We start from the raw sequence: 17,782 nt of genomic DNA on the forward strand, positions 1-17,782 counted from the left end.
CAGCAGGTCAGGCAGCATCCAGGGAACAGGAGAATCGACGTTTCGGGCATAAGCCCTTCTTCAGGAAGAAGGGCTTATGCCCGAAACGTCGATTCTCCTGTTCCCTGGATGCTGCCTGACCTGCTGCGCTTTTCCAGCAACACATTTTCAGCTCTAACCTAATGCACTGTCCACTACAACACAAATTCTGGTGTTGTCTGCAAACGTACTAACCATACTTCCTATATTCACACCTAAATCATTTATTTTGACTTGTTTATGAAATATTTAACCTAGAAAAAAAATATAGCCTTGTCTTTCATAGGAGTTTTTTGCCTTAGACATACCTAATATTGACGAGAATTAGCACTCTTGATTTCTCTACACGGTCTTCTCCCTCTTTTCCAAGACAGCTGATATTTGTGGTGTCAGGGAGCATTTATATCAATTACTTACATTAAACATTGGCATATCTCTGGTACTTGTGGGATCTTACCAAATTTTCACTAATGCCGGAGGTCCAGTAGCACATATCCATTGGGGAAAGATTATGGTATCCTTTCAAACAAACAAATTGAAACACCTCCATTGTTAGAGTTTCTGCAATTTATTTTGAAGATTTTAAAACCTGACAATAGCTATTCAAAAGACAGATTAGATGCTTTGAAACCAGGTTTATTTGAGTGTAAAGAAAATTCAACAGATAAAAGATTTATTCATTCACTATTGATAATATTGATTTTATCAACAAAGTAATCCAGTAAATCTGCACTTACTTTTAAAACAGATAATTCCAGAAAGGCCTTCGGATCATATTGGTTACTTGTGTTACAACAGACTAGTAAAAATAATAATAATATAACTTCTCACATTGTTTCAATCACAAAACATTAAAAATGGTAAACCTTGAGCCACAGCTCCACAAAAAAAAATTATTAATAGGTACTAAGTCAGTTAAAAGTAATTGCATTCACACATCACCTTTCACAACCCACTGACATTCCAAGTACTTTTGAAGTGTGGTCAATGTTGTAATGCAGATCAAGTTCTCTAAACAGCAATGAGATACATGACCAAATGATCCATTTTAATGGTGACTGTTCTAGGATAACTATGGACCAGGACACTAGATAGAACTCGCAAACACTTATTCAAAAAAGTGCCACTGGAATCTTGGTGTACTCCTGAGAATGCAGATAGGGGTTTAGTTTATGCCATGCCTGAATGACGACCCTTTAAGAGTGCAGCACTCCAGAGTACTGAGACTCCCGCCAGAGAAGCAATCTCGTCCTCCCATGCTAGTACTGGGTGCTGTTTAGTAAACACCTATGTGGACAATTTACACAAGTTGCAGTCTGCTAGAAAGCTTAACCCACTGCAAAACAGTTCTACATACATTTCACACATGGATGATTCCATGTGTTCATCAACGTTACCTCCTGGTGGATGGACACAGCTTTGAAATTCACCAGTTAAACTGGAAACCACTTTCAGGCAAGTGGCAGTAGCTAGCTCGTCAAATATATATCTCTGGGTGGAAGTCCACTGGTCACAAATTGTGCTGGGGGTGTATGTGCAAAACTCCAGAATAAGGGGAAGAGATGGTGGCCAGACAATTCCGTCCTCTGCAAAGAGAGTAACACCACCACATTCATCAGATGGCTGTAAACAGCTAGAAATCTGCACATGAGATTAGAGGCAATTTTGAGGTATTGTTAGCAAGATCCAACAGGTAGTATCAAACCTGCACTGCCTCTTCAAACAACATCTGCACAAGCGTTGCAGGCACAAAGAATTCTTACAGTTGCTGAGTTGCTTGCATTGACAAGTGCATTTTTTTCCTTTGAAAACAGAAATGGCAAATATTCACACGTGGTTTTACAGGAATGGTCCTTTCCAAGGCCATTGCTAATTCATGGAAACAAATTTAATATTTGGTTTCCATGAAGACGAATGGAGAGAAACAGAGAAGCTGATCTCCAAACGTCACTGAAAAGCCTGGGAATCCCACTGATTGAAGTTGGGTTTCTTTAATCAGTGGCCCAGCTAATCCAAAGATGGTTTCATTTTTCTTTCCTCGTTTCTTCCAATCGTTCAAGTCAGCCTCTAATATTAATAGCTTCAAGCTAATTATCACAATTTGTTCTCAACAATGAGAACCTATACTCATTTATTATGTCAGATCCAATCCAGAAATGTTGTTTTCATTTAAGCAAAGCATAGGACATTTATAATTGTAAAGTACTTAAGGCAGAAGGCACAGATTTAATAACTGCAATCATTTCATAAATATTGCATTCAAGACTCATGGCTTCAAATGGTTTTATTAGTTCATTTGAATAAAGTGAATGAAATCCTGGAGCAGACAGCATTGAGCCATGTGCTACAGGGCCTGTAATTCTCAAAAGGACTGCAGCACTGGATTTTGAAACATAAAACATTCAGGATTCAGCAGATCAAGTAACAGCAACCCTGCAGTAAAACATGACAAGCTTCATCAGAAAGACACAATATTGCTGAATTAAGGCCAGAACAGAGTCTGTAAACCTATATCTCACATCCAGTTCAAGCTTCTTCCTTATAGCCCGACTCAGCCCCACCTCTCCATTTCCGATAAATGGCAATGAGAATTTAAACACAGAGGCAATAACTAACCACAAGATGGCCCAGTTTCTAAATGCACTACATGATGGATACTTGGCACACTAGGAAGTTTTCACATCTGACCTCTGATCAACACCCAATTTTACTAGTCCCAAGACTTCTAGAAGAGGAACAAATTACATCAAAGCTCCTCAGAGTTGTGGTTGATGGCTGTGGCAGATGACAAGCCAAGGCTTTAGCTCTCAATCAGTGTGCAGTAACCACTATCGAAAAATGTGTAGAATCCATAGAATCCTGAGTGTGGAAGTAGTCCATACCAACCCTTCAAAGAGTAACCCACCTAGACCCATTCCCCGAACTTGTATTTACCCCTGACTAATGCACCTAATCTACACATCCCTGAACGCAATGTGCAATTTAGCATGGCCAATTCACCTAGCCCGCACATCCTTGGATTGTGGGAGGAAACCGGAGCACCCGGAGGAAACCCATGCAGACACAAGGAGAACATGTAAACTTCACACAGGCAGTCACCAGAGGTTGGAATCAAACCTGGCTCCCTGGTGCTGTGAAGCAGCAGTGCTAACCACTGAGCCACCATGCCACCCTCATGGATGTATATGGACATTGGACGAGCAGAGAATCAACTTCAGGACGGTTTCACTCGTTATTAGGATGGTATAGGTTGATCAATTGCTTCAGAGTTGCCACCATGGAACTGCCAATTCCCATATACAGTTTGTCTCCAGAAGGTGAAGAGTGCAGCATCAGTGCTTTGGGATCAAAGTTTGGTGAAACCTTCAAAAACACCACTATCAATGGAAGCCATACTCCAAGTTATTTGTGGCACCTCAATTCCACCATCTGCCAAATTTTCCATACCAGTTTACCACCATTCCTAGTCTTGTTCTGTGCCTGGCATAATCCCTGATAAAAGATGGCAGGTATGGGGACTAAGATGTTTTGACACAGGTGTTCAAGCTGAACAACACTGGTTGATAAGTGCTGGTTTTTCTCTCCGGCCCAACGACACAATTAAAATTGAAGCAATAGCTCTCGGTTTTCCCCAGCTGTTCTTAATCTAAACATAAATTCCAGGAAATTCTCTTGACAGTAAAAGCTCCAATTTTCTGTAATGCCAGATGGACCCAGCCTCAAAATATTAAATCAAGATTCAAGGACCTTAATATTGAGGGCAAGTATTAAACAAGGTGGATAAAATCAACAGGAAATTATAAGCATTTCCATTACTTAAAATGATAATGGTCCTCGAACTGTGGCGAGATGGTCAGTCTGAATCCACTGCTGCAACAGCAAGATTGGTCCTGACATCCCAGGCAGTAGATCCAGAAACTAAAATGTAGAAATGCAGGTTCTAATAAGATTTAATTGGCAGGTTCACAGCAGAGCCAGGTAAGGTCAGGTCTGATCAGATATTCAAAGATTAGAGGGCTGTTTGGAACAGCCATCAAAAGACACACGATAAAGATAATTGAAGCTCGTAAACTTTGTTACGAACATCAATGCTCTCATTTTTCTCGTCTGCTAAGAATGAAACACATCTCTCAATGCAACTTTCCTTCCCTTATTTCGTGGGATGTTGGAATCACTGGCAAGGTCAGCAGTTGTGGCCAAGTTCTGATTGCCTTTGAAAAATGGTGTTGAGCAATCTTCTCTAACCACGGCAGTCTCTGTGGCATTGCACTGCAGTCCATCAAGTCTATATCTTTAACTTGTCCTTGCTGTCAAAATGCACATTCTATCAACTGCCTCGAAATCAAATATTAGCTGGGCCAAAGGAAACCCAAATCAAACCCACCCAAATTAATTTGTCTCATCCCTAAAAGGTTACACCAAGAATAAGGGTTTAACCGTTGAAGGTTCACACCCAAGATAATAAAACTCTCTTCTCCCTCAGTTACTGCAATAGTTTAGCATTTTTTCTGGTTAATTGCACAGTTGTGTGCACTAGGAAGGGCTTAACAATAACATCAGTGCAAGGACAGCTGTGAGCTCGTGAGACCATAACCACAAAAAGCCACTTTTTCATTAAGTCGAAGCAGTTAATTCATAATTGCCTTCTCCCTGTGCATATCGTATTACTTATAAATTATGGCTCAAAACCGAATTTCAGGGTTTTACATAGAACCCACAGTCATTAGTGAACATAGTTAAGGCAGGTGTAAATATAATTTTTCATAAAATGACAATGATAAATTTTCAATGCAGCAACTATTAGATAACGAAGTCCCATCCCTGATTCAGCATGTTGAAAACAGTCACGGTCATCTGGTAAGCTATTTCAGATTTCCAGCACTGATCCACTTATGATCCCCTCTCACACACCAGGTAGAAGCCAATCCAGAAACTTCATGGCAACCTCAAAGCCAAGGAAACAGGCCTGAAAAAGAAATATAAAATGGGGACATGAGAAAAAAAAAGGGTCAAAAATTTATACTCCCAGAAATTTGGTCAACTTTGATCAAGACCAAATGAATCTTAAGAACCCAAACTCCTTTAGAATTGTATCGAAAAATCTATCACAGTTCTTGTGTCTATTAATGCATTTCTCTATTTGTTGACTTTCTGGAATATTATTTCAATTGTTTCACATTGCAGAGAACACAGTTTATGCATCGAGAGCACTGAGGGACTGTGGGAGAGGTAGTGGTAATATCACTAGATTGCAATCCAGAAACTGGGGTTAATGCTCTGGGGACGTAATTCACAATATCTGGTGCAATTTAAATTCAATAATAAATAAATCTGGAATATGAAGCTAGTCTCAGGTATAGTGATTGAGAAACTATCATTGACTCGATAAAAATCCACTAATGTCCTTTCGGGAAAGAAATCTTCTTTCCTTATCTGATTGATCTGTATGACACCACACCAACAGCAATATGCTTATTTTTAAATTGCTCATTCAAATGCCGAGCAAGCCACTCAGTTCAAGTGGAAATTAGGGATGGGCAACAAATGTCGACCTTGCCAGGGATATCCACATCCATTAAAGAGTAAAGAAAAAGTATTGTCATCTCCTCAGTGGTTACCTTTGCACTCAACAATTTTGGGGAAATCTTTTTATGAATAGGATCATAAGAACCGGAAGTGGTCATTAATTTTCTCACACCTGTTCTGTCATATAATTGCATCATAGCTGACTAAGACCTCAACTCCATTTATGTGCTGTAGTTCTGTAAAAAGTCAATATTCCTACCTACAAAAATCTGGCAATCCTGGCTGCGAAACTCTAGCTGACCCCAAGCACCACCATCTTTTTTAAAAACAGAGAATTGTTCCAAATTTTGAGCTGTGTGAAAGATAAAGTGCTTTTGGATTTCCCTCCTGAAAGGCCTGGGATTAATTTTGAGATTGGTTGAAATGCTGTGATAAAGAGCATGCATGTGTGAAGACAAACCTGACATCATTGTAAGGCAACAGAAAGCAGCAGTCTCAAAGACAATGCTGCCTGAATTTGAGAGAGTGATGGTGGTAGGATCATGAGTTCTTTGAAGGGCAGCTGCAACACTGAAACCTGAACAGCGGCAACGTCCAAGCAACTATCCTAAATGGCTCGGAACCTGGACAAGGTGGCAGCAAGAGGGAGGCAGCATGTGGAGAGGAAATAGGTGCAGCAACCTTGGCATCTGGAATAGTATCTTGGCTCCAGGAAAGGCACCTCCCTGAGCAGCATGAAGACCCACTCTGCAGAAGCAGGGAAGCTCTACTTGATCACATGTAGATACATCATAGCATGGTGACATTAGTGACACAGGTGCCCTTGCACAGGGGCCATTTTGATATCACAGTAATCTCGTCACTTAAGATCATATCCTTTTCAAAGAATAATTATTATTTTTAATGATGATCCTAGCTGATAGTAATAATACTGGACAAATCAGATCTGACTGAGCCATGGTTACTGGGCCAAAGGTTTCAATTTTCTGTTCTGTTTACCATGGTGGTCACAGGCTGAACACATTCACAAGAGGCTGACAATGTACTTTTAACAAAAGACACAGAAGTACATCAAATTAGACAAAAAAATACATATTGCTGGAAACATGATTTATTGAAAACTGTTTCATTAGAAATACCAGAAGAAAGATTTGACCGTTCTAACTTAAATTCAACATTAGATACTTTAATGTCAGTAAAGGGTCACCCCCACCTCCATGCTAAAGCTCCTGACTCAATTAGCATGCTCCCTTTTGGGAATGTTCTGTGCATTTACTCAATGCCAACTCTCTTTAATTAAATGTCCCTTCTTGAGACTTTGAAGTGAGCTGTTCACTCAGCTGAACATGGACTCCTTCAATTTGTATCTTCACCAACCATATACGACACCTTCACAGTATTCTGCTTCTGAGGTTTATTCCTATACAACTCAGGACTCCCTGTCTACTCTGTTTTGAAGGCTGCAAAACTAACAGAACCTTTACAGTTATATACCTTTTTTCTCTGACTGCCAGATTGTGGGTCCCTTTCTCTCCCTGGATTGTAAAACTCAAGTCAGCAAACACATTTGTGATCACCTTCTTGTTGTCATTTTGCTAAGGTCGATGATTTCTTGGAAATGCTATCTTTAACTCACTGTGCAAAATTACTTTGACATTTTTCTTTAAAAAAGTAAGATCAGAACTACATAGAACTGAAAACCAAAATCCATTTTACCTCCACCTTAGAATCTGGGCTTCATGATATCAGTTCTAATATGAGCCTTTGTTGCAGTACATAACGTAAGGTTTCAAATCAGGTGCTTTCAGATCTGGGTTAATGATGGTTTTCACTGGCTCTTGATGGCATGACTGTCTCCCTGACTGCACGTCCTTCAAAACTCAAAAGTGACCACACTCAACATTTACCGAAGACACAGATCAGCTCAAGAACTGACAAACTTCCAAGACGGAGGATTAATCTAGTGTCCAAGTATTTTGAAGGGCCATGAGCAGAGCCATTTAATCAAATAAACCAAAAAAAAACACAACAGATTTTCCCCACTCTTCACTTCCTGGTTGAATATGACTACTTCACCCAAATGGTCATATTTCAGCCAGGAGCCTTGATGGTGACTATTAAGTTTTTTCCCCCTGTTGGAACGGAGGGAATTAAAAATAAAGAGTAATACAAGTTCAGCTGACAAGCAGAAGAGGATTTTGAGAACAGAAATAATCTCACCCAGTACTGCAGGTACCAACGCAGAACAAATGACCTGGGATAATCTTGTCTGGAATGTACACTAATGAACTATAACCAATTAAATATCCATAAAATGATTCCTAAGCTTTTAACAACCAGAACACAATTCAACACTTGCAAACACTGTTGTAAAAGCTGTTAAGCAGGATATATATTCCCCAGTGCTTATGCTGCACACTTCCTTTCATAGCTCGACTACAGAGAACCATGTTAACTCAGTTGAAACGATCATGACTACTAACACTTACCGCATTGGCAGGGAAAGCTCGAATCATGACAGCATTGAAGCCTTTGTAGAGTGAACCAATACCTTCCTCCTTGATCAGTTCCCGAAGAACATCTCGGAACCCATTAGGATACTTTCCTTCAGGAGCTAAGAGTTAAGGGATATAAGAAAATTGATTATTTATTGGAATTACATTGATCTGTTTCCTTGCTCTGAATGTATTTCCTCCAACTGATTTATAATACCATAAGATGTCGGGGCAGAAGTGAGCCATTTGAACTATCAAGTTTACTCCATTATTCGATTAATGATGGCTGAGCTGATAATCCTCAACTCCCACTTTCCTGCCTTTGGCATATCCCTTGATTCCCTTACTGGATAACAAATCTCTCTATCTCAGCCTTAAATAGGCTTAACAACTGAGCATCTACCACACCATGTGGTAAATAATTCCACAGATTCACTGCTACAGAAAAGAAATTCCTCCTCAGCTGGGTCTTAAATAGGCAACTTCTTATTCTAAGATTATGCCCTTTGGTCTTAGACTTTCCCAAGGGGAAACAACCTTTTCCTACTTGTCAAGTTTCCTAAGAATTTAAATGTTTCAATAAGGTTGTCTCTTATTCTTCTAGTTTCCCAAAGTACAGGCCCAACTGACTTGAGTTCTCCTCATAAGACAGTCCCTCCAATTCACCAAGTGGACCTTTTCTGGGTTGTCTCCAATAACCCCCCCCCACCCCCCATTTATCTCTCCACCCCTGAGAGTCCCAGCCTCATTTCCGATAAAGGGGTTTTGCCTGAAACATTGATGCTCTGGCTCCTTGGATGCTGCCTGACCTGTTGTGCTTTTCCAGCACCATATTCTCAACTCTAATCTCCAGCATCTGCAGTCCTTACTTTTGCCCCATCTCCAGTAACAGAACATCTTTCCTTGGTAAGAGGCCCAAAACAGTTCACTGTATACTGAGGCCTGCCTATTGCCTTGTATAGTTTTGACAAACACATCCTATTTTTATATTCCATTCCCTTTGAAAACAAAGGCCAACATTCCATTTGAGTTCCTGATTGCCTGCTGAACTTGGATGCTAAGTTTTTGGGATACATGCACAAGGATTTCCAAAATCCTTTTTAATTGCAGCTTTCTGCACTCTTTCCTCATTTAAATAATCTTCAGTCAGTTCAGCTTACATTTGTGTTCTTGCTTCACACAAGTTTTCCAGCACCTTACCTCAACTCACCCTTTCAACATATGCTTCTCATCCATGCTGGACACCACTAAACAGCACAAAAGCACCTAATGACTTTTTTTTCTTTCTCGTATTTAGTCCAACCTGAAAATCATGCACAGTTCAAAAGGTTTCAACAAGGCTCCCTGCATTGGTCATTCCATTTGTTTGAATCCAGACAATGACTGGTATGATGCAACCACATTGCTAACTGCAATTCTGTCCTGAGTTCACAAACACACGTGGACAGATTTCAATAGACATCACGGCATTAATGATGAGGAGCGGGACCCATGGTTATTTCTCATGCCAGCCCTAGCCTAAAACACTCGAGGTAAATATTGCCAACCTGGTCAGAGATAAGCATGGTCACAGGATCTGGTCCGTATGCTTAGTGCTTCTGTAGATTACAGTTTGAGACACCAGACCAGAATCGCACACCCAAACCAAGTTATAAACCCATAAGACACAGCAGAAGTAGGCCATTCGCCCCAGCAAGACAGCTCCACCCTTCAATGAGACCCTCACTGTCACTTTCTTGCCTTTTCCCTCTCACTTTGATTCCCTTCATGATTAAAAATCTCAGTGTCTTCCAAAATGGGAAACAATCTTTCTGCATCTACCCCCTGTCAGGTGTCCCAATAATTTTCTATGATTCAATATGGTCACCTCTCATTGCTTTGAAGTTCCAATGAGTGCAGTCCCGATCTAGTCAACCTCTCCTCATAAGTCAGTCCCTCCATACCCCCTCTATCAGCCAAATGAACCTGCTCTAGACTGCCTCTAGTCATTGGAGAGACCGAAAGGACTTTCAGAAGAATCAACTAACCCGTTTGGAATCTGGATTTCAGCACATCTGGAGGAATTGCAACTGCCCAGTTGAAGATTCCAGCCATTCCACCAGCAAACAGGATTCGGGGTACACTCAGATCAGCAACACTGCAACAAAGTGGGGGGAGAAAAGCCATTTATGGAACTAAATTCCTGAAATATTTTGCTGCCTCAGCTCTATTGCCAATTCTTACATTTTGGTGTCATCAACTGTTCAAGGGATATCGCTCTTGCCACAAGATTCTAGATTCAAGTCCAGCGCATGGACTTGAGCCCAAAAGTCAAGGCTGACACTCAGGTCCAGAATTCAGTGAGTGTTACACTGCTGGAAAGACCATCAAGCTAAACCAAAGTCCCATATCCCATCCCAGTGAATGGAAGTTTTGGAGAGGAGGGGAAAATTACTTCTGTTGGCCCAGGCATGACATCCCTCAAATCAGCACTGTGAAAATAAATTATCTGGTCATTAGTATGTTTTCTTTTGCGTAAGCATGTTTTACATAATTTGCCTGCTGAATTACAACCATAACTGCAATTTAAAGTACTTCATTGCCTGTAAAGAACACTAAAATATCTGTGGTCCTTCAAACATGCTGCATAGAGGCAATACACAGGAGGGAAATGGCCACCAGGTCACAGGCTTCTGTTTATTTTAATCCATAACCATAACATGGGCCCAAGAGCCTCCTCTGTCCTGGATGATTTTAAGCATTTGTTGCTAAATATCTGACAGCAGTACATGTGGGTCACCTTTGACTCTCTTTCAAGGAGTACAATTAAAACCCCATGACTGTCAACACAAAAATTGCCAAAACAAACTCCTTCATGATTAAAAAATCTGTCTATCGCAGTCTCTTCCACAATGGGAAACAATCTTTCTTTATCTTGTCAAGTACAGGAGAGGCTCTCCTTTAATTTATCTTCCTTTTCTAAAATGCAGAAAAAAGCTTAATATTGCACTTTTTCCAAAAGGGTCTGGTGAAAATGAGGACCTTGAGAATTATTATTAAATAAGAAATGGTTCTGCATAGACCAATGATAAAGTCAACAAATCCCCTGGACCTGATGCCTTGCATCAGAGGATTACATAACCACAGGATTTGTAAATGCAATTGATTTTAATCTTCCAGACTCCCTAGATCCTATAATAGTGCTCTATGGTTTCAAAGTTAGAAAAGTAATGCCTATATTCAAGAAGGGAAAGCAAGAAATTAGAAAACTATCAACATGCCAACCCGATAGCAATAGTGAGATAATCTTTGTGGACCGAAATGGAAAAAGCATTTCAGAGAACAATAATGTGATTAGGCAGTCATTACAGATGTGTGATGGGGAAATAGCTCTTGACCAATCTAGTCAAGTGTAACAGCTCGGGTAGATTAAGGGGGGAAAACCTGTGTATATCGAGTATCTGGATTTGCATAAAGAAAAGTTCAGTAAATTGCCACACAAGAGGTGTCAGAATTACATCTCATGGGATTGGCACAGATTAAAGATTGTTCAACAGACTGAAAAGAGAAGGATTCATGGATCACTTGCAAGCTGGTGGGCTGTAACGAGCAAAGTGCAGAAAGCATCAGTGTTAAAAGCACAGTAATTACAAATCTGCATTAATAACTTGGGTGGTGAAGAGATCATATGTAACATATCCAAGTCTGCTGATGATAACAAGTTAAATAGAAAAATAAGTTCAGGGGACACAGAGACTCAAAAGGGAAAGAGACAGGTTATGTGAAGCAAGAACCAGATGCAACGGAAGAAGCAAGAATTTATCTATTTTCCCTTCCAAAGTGGAACATTTTTCAAATGATAAGAAATTGGGAAATGTTGTTCAGAGGGACTTAAGTGTCCTTAATGCATGAATCACTCAAAGACTCCAGGCAGAGACGATCACCAAGAGGAAAAAATGATATGCTAGCTTTTCTTCCAAAAGGGACTGAAGGATAAGTTTGCAGTTGCACTGAAAACAACAAATGCTGCAGATCATAGCCGGTCAGACAGCATCCATAGAGAGACAGCAAGCTAACATTTTGAGTCTACATGACTTTTCATCAGACTGGAATTGTAGATGGACTTGGTGGGACTTCAAGGTGGTAAAAACAATGACTGTAGATGCTGGAAACCAGATTCTGGATGAGTGGTGCTGGAAGAGCACAGCAGTTCAGACAGCATCCAAGGAGCTTCGAAATCGACGGGAGGGGGAGTTGAAATGTTGGGCCACAGGGCGGTGTGGTTGATGGTGCGGGTGTCCCGGAGATGTTCCCTAAAGCGCTCTGCTAGGAGGCGCCCAGTCTCCCCAATGTAGAGGAGACCGCATTGGGAGCAACGGATACAATAAATGATATTAGTGGATGTGCAAGTAAAACTTTGATGGATGGGGAAGGCTCCTTTAGGGCCTTGGGTAGAGGTGAGGGAGGAGGTGTGGGCGCAGGTTTTACAGTTCCTGCGGTGGCAGGGGAAAGTGCCAGGATGGGAGAGTGGGTTGTAGGGGAACATAGACCTGACTAGGTAGTCACGGAGGGAACGGTCTTTGCAGAAGGCGGAAAGGGGTGGGGAGGGAAATATAGCCCTGGTGGTGGGGTCTGTTTGGAGGTGGCGGAAATATCAGCGGATGCTTTGGTTTATGCGAAGGTTGGTATGGTGGAAGGTGAGCACCAGGGGCGTTCTGCCCTTGTTACGGTTGGAGGGGTGGGGTCTGAGGGCGGAGGTGCGGGATGTGGACGAGATGCGTTGGAGGGCATCTTTAACCAAGTGGGAAGGGAAATTGCGATCTCTAAAGAAGGAGGCCATCTGGTGTGTTCTGTGGTGGAACCGGTCCTCCTGGGAGCAGATACAGCGGAGGCGGAGGAATTGGGAATACGGGATGGCATTTTTGCAAGAGGTAGGGTGGGAAGAGGTGTAATCCAGGTAGCTGTGGGAGTCGGTGGGTTTGTAAAAATTGTCAGTGTCAAGTCGGTCGTCATTAATGGAGATGGAGAGGTCCAGGAAGGGGAGGGAGGTGTCAGAGATGGTCCAGATAAATTTAAGGTCAGGGTGGAATGTGTTGGTGAAGTTGATGAATTGCTCAAGCGCCTCGCGGGAGCACGAGGTGGCGCCAATGCAGTCATCAATGTAGCGGAGGAAGAGGTGGGGAGTGGTGCTGGTGTAGTTACAGAAGATCAACTGCTCTACGTAGCCAACAAAGAGACAGGCATGGCTGGGGCCCATACGTGTGCCCATGGCTACCCCTTTGGTCTGGAGGAAGTGGGAGGATTCAAAGGAGAAATTGTTAAGGGTGAGGACCAGTTCGGCCAAACGAATGAGAGTGTCGGTGGAGGGGTACTGTTGGGGACGTCTGGAGAGGAAAAAATTGGAGGGCTTGGAGGCCCTGGTCATGGCGGATGGAGGTGTAGAGGGATTGGATATCCATGGTGAAGATGAGGCGTTGGGGGCCGGGGAAACAGAAGTCTTGGAGGAGGTGGAGGGCGTGGGTGGTGTCTCGAACGTATGTGGCGAGTTCCTGGACTAGGGGGGATAGGACAGTGTCGAGGTAGGTAGAGATGAGTTCAGTGGGGCAGGAGCATGCTGAGACAATGGGTCGGCCAGGGTGGTCAGGCTTGTGGATCTTGGGAAGGCGGTAGAACTGGGCAGTGCGGGGTTCCCGGACTATGAGGGTGGAAGCTGTGGGTAGGAGATCTCCTAAGGTGATGAGGTTCTGAATGGTCTGGGAGATGATGGTTTGGTGATGGGGGGGTGGGGTCATGGTCAAGGGGGCAGTAGGAAGAGGTGTCCTCGAGTTGGCGTTTGGCTTCAGCAGTGTAGAGGTCAGTGCGCCGGACTACCACTGCGCCCCCTTTATCCACTGGCTTGATGGTGAGGTTGGGATTGGAGCAGAGGGATTGGAGGGCTGCGCGTTGTGAGGGCAAGAGGTTGGAGTGGGGGAGGGGGTAGACAGGTTAAGGCGGTTAATGTCCCGGCGGCAGTTGGAAATGAAGAGGTCGAGGGCAGATAATTGGCCAGCGCGGGGTGTCCAGGTGGATGCAGTGTGTTGGAGGTGGGCGAAGGGGTCCTCGGAAGGTGGGCGGGAATCCTGATTGTGAAAGTAAGCTCGGAGGCGGAGGCGACGGAAGAATTGTTCAACGTCACGGCGTATTAAATTCATTGATGCATGGACGGAGGGGGATGAAGGTGAGTCCTTTGCTGAGGACTGATCGGTCGTCCTCAGTGCAGTGGAGGTCTGGGGGGATGGTGAAAACTCGGCAGGGCTGGGAGCTGGTGTGGGTGTAGAGCTGGGAGTGGGGGCAGAACCTGTAACTGGAGTGTGTGTGATGGTGGGGGGAATGGGGGTGGAGTCATGAGCAGGGGTAGTGTTCCTCTTGGGGCTCTGGGGGGGGGGGGGGGAACGACTTCAACTTGAGTGCCATTTTGGTCCCCTGACATTGGTAAAGTTAAAGTTACCTTGGAGAGAGTCAAGGAAAGCTTCATAACAATGCTTTGAGAGGTGAGGATGGTCTTGTGCAGATAAACAGAGGAGATAGAACAACATTTTCTGAAATTCAGAAGAACACTTGCACAGAGGTATATAACATTTTAAAAGCCTTGATCAGATAAATGGGGAGAATATTTCCCTTAGCTAGGGAATCCAGAACCAGGAATCAGACTCTGAATAAAGGACTGGTCAATTAGCACTGAGTTGACAAGAAACTCCTTTACTAAGAGCACTGTGGCCTTTTGGAATTTTCTTCACCAAGGACGTGAGGTGACTCAGTCCAGGTAGAGGATGATAGGTTTTTAAATGCTGAGGGAATTAAGGCAAAAATGAATAGTGAAGAATGATGGAGTTGAAGTAGAACAGCCATTTCACACAGGGAGATGCTGGTGTAGTGATAATGTCAGCAGTTTAGCAATCCAGATGCACAGGCACAGCACAGCAACTGACAGCATTTAAATTCCAGCAAAGGAATCTGGAATATAAAGCCAGACTCAGTAATGGTGATCGTGAAATCATCATCAATTACCAGAAAAATCCCATCTGGGTCATCAGCATCCTTCAGTACCACTGGACTGGTGGAGATGTGACTCCAAACCGACTGTAATATGGTTGAATGTTAACTGACCTTAAGTGGCCAAGAAAGTCACACAGTTCAAGGGCAATCAGGAATGGCAGCAAATGCTAACTATGACGGTGATACCCACATCCCACGACACATTTACAAAAAATTAAGCTGACTGAATAGCTTGAAGCAGCCACTTCTGCTCCTATTGCGTATGCTTCAGGACTTCAGGATATCTAAAATGTCATACAACCAAAGGGCTACTTTCTGAAGTGTACTCATCATTCTAACATTGGAAAAGGACAAATGAGACAATACAATAATTGCAGGACACTCTAAACTCCACTGCAATAGACCTGCAGAGATCAGTCACTCCTCATTTGGAGGTGGTTTGGAAATGGACAGGTATTACAATGATTAACGTGCCTCTTCTTTGTCTGTTCTTCAGGAACATTAAGAACATGAATTTTACACATCTGTCTCCACACAAGGACGGACGGAAAGTGAGAATATTCCAAATTGCTTTCCTCAAAGGTAGGACTGTTACACACAATTCAATCTGGTTTTCAATGGACACAATATTATGGAAATACTGACCTCCGTCCCTCTGGAGTAAGTGTATGTTTCAGCCATTCATAGGTCATGAAGTACATTCCACTGGCTGGGACATCTAATTAAACAGAAAAAAAATTATACAGCTCAAGCAGGAAGACAAAGGTTCACCATATTTCAACAATCCTTCATGTTTTTATCTAGCAATTTCCATCTTGTACATCAATATCTGAATTGATAATGTAATCATTCCTTCCAAAAGTCTTCCTTTATACCTTGCTAAGAGCTAAACATTCCTGCTGTACACCAAGTTTTTCCTTCTTATCTCTTTAGAGTGTTGAAATAAAGATTAGCAGAAGGCTCAGGCTCAGACAGCAATGACCTTAGTCATATTGATAAAGAGAAAAAGATAAGATAATGAAAAGCAGAGAGAGTAGGTGAAGGACTCAGACCACTCTAAAATGATTTATTCTTGTTTTTCAAACTGTAAAACTCTTTGGTACCCTTCCTGGATTTATACAGATTAACTGAAATGCTCCAAGCCAAGGACCACTTTGAAAAGCAGGGTGCCGCTCCCTTCAAACTCAAGTACATCTGTCAGTGTACTGCTCCCCAGAGGAAGAAAGGGCACCATCACTGACACAGCACTAAGTTTCTGTTCACCTTTTGGACTTTAGGCGATGGTTAAAACTATAAATTACAGAACAAGTTCATTGAAAAAAATTACAGTGGACACAAAAATAGATGAGAAAGTGAGGACTGCAGTTGCTGGAGATCAAAGTTGAAACTCACAAAGGTAAAGCGAGAAAACTTGTCAAGTTGCATTTGTGGAGAGAACCAGTTAATCTGTTCCTTTGTTCTTAATGTCCCTTTCCACTGGCTAAAAATGTTGGTATTTTATTTGCCATTCTGATGAAAAGTCATTGAACTGAAACATTCATTGTTTCTCTTCGTACATACTACCCCATTTATTGAGTAATCCCAGCTTTTCATGTTTTCACTAAAGCAGATCAAACCTTTTGCTACACTCTGGTGCAATTTTCCCCTAAATCTTTAAGAATGATGCAACTTAAATGCAAGCTTTCATTTGTTCTCTGGGTCACATTTACTTGGCCTCAGAAGAACTGCTAGATTGGGAGCACAGCTCTCAAACTCTGCTTCTGATACTCCTCAGACTTTCAGACGAGGCAGGAAACCAAAGGATCTAGCAACCACATCATACAACTATCACTCAACGAGATTACAAAGGCAATAAAATCTGCACTTCTCAGAACACACCTCCAAGATAACAATCAAGTGACCAGCTTAAATAATAATTATTTAAGTAGCCAACAGGAAAAATGAACAGAAGAACATTTCAAGATCTTCTAGCTCAACCAGGAGCAGCAAGTGTTAAAATCATTCTTTGCCAGACATAAAATCTCATTAAACTCTTCACAGTCATGAACAAAATGGTAGTTAATGGCTTCCTGAATCAATATGGATCGTTTATCCTGCAGCCTCTCGGTGCTGTTGAATAATCACTGACTTATAGAACATAGAACAATACAGCACAGAACAGGCCCTTCGGCCCACGATGTTGAGCCGAACATTTGTCCTAGCTTAAGCACCCATCCATGTACCTATCCAATTGCCGCTTAAAGGTCACCAATGATTCTGACTCTGCCACTCCCACAGGCAGCGCATTCCATGCCCCCACCACTCTCTGGGTAAAGAACCTACCCCTGACATCCCCCCTATACCTTCCACCCTTCACCTTAAATTTATTTCCCCTTGTAACATTCTGTTGTACCCGGGGAAAAAGTTTCTGACTGTCTACTCCATCTATTCCTCTGATCATCTTATAAACCTCTATCAAGTCACCCCTCATCCTTCGCCGTTCCAATGAGAAAAGGCCTAGCACTCTCAACCTATCCTCGTACGAGCTATTCTCCATTCCAGGCAACATCCTGGTAAATCTTCTCTGCATCCTCTCCAAAGCTTCCACATCTTTCCTAAAGTGAGGCGACCAGAACTGCACACAGTACTCCAAATGTGGCCTAACCAAGGTCCTATACAGCTGCAACATCACTTCACGACTCTTGAATTCAATCCCTCTGCTAATGAACGCTAATACACCATAGGCCTTC

At 42.4% G+C, this 17,782-nt stretch overlaps 1 protein-coding gene across 1 annotated transcript in view; it reads right to left on the reverse strand.

Annotated features, from left to right (window-relative positions):
• Positions 1–638: 638 nt before the first annotated feature.
• Positions 639–17,782, reverse strand: part of slc25a20 (solute carrier family 25 member 20) — a 53,173-nt gene continuing 36,029 nt past the window's right edge. Inside the window, exons 6-9 of the mRNA XM_043707639.2 lie at positions 15,699–15,771; positions 10,067–10,176; positions 8,034–8,158; positions 639–4,984 (exon numbers count right to left, since the gene is read on the reverse strand). Coding sequence (XP_043563574.1) covers positions 4,922–4,984; positions 8,034–8,158; positions 10,067–10,176; positions 15,699–15,771 — 371 coding nt within the window. The 3' untranslated portion in view covers positions 639–4,921. The remainder of the gene's footprint in view (positions 4,985–8,033; positions 8,159–10,066; positions 10,177–15,698; positions 15,772–17,782) is intronic.

Source organism: Chiloscyllium plagiosum, unplaced genomic scaffold (genome assembly GCF_037043375.1).
Source record: "Chiloscyllium plagiosum isolate Xiang-an unplaced genomic scaffold, Cpla_swu_hap1 HiC_scaffold_14, whole genome shotgun sequence".
NCBI lineage: Eukaryota > Metazoa > Chordata > Chondrichthyes > Orectolobiformes > Hemiscylliidae > Chiloscyllium > Chiloscyllium plagiosum.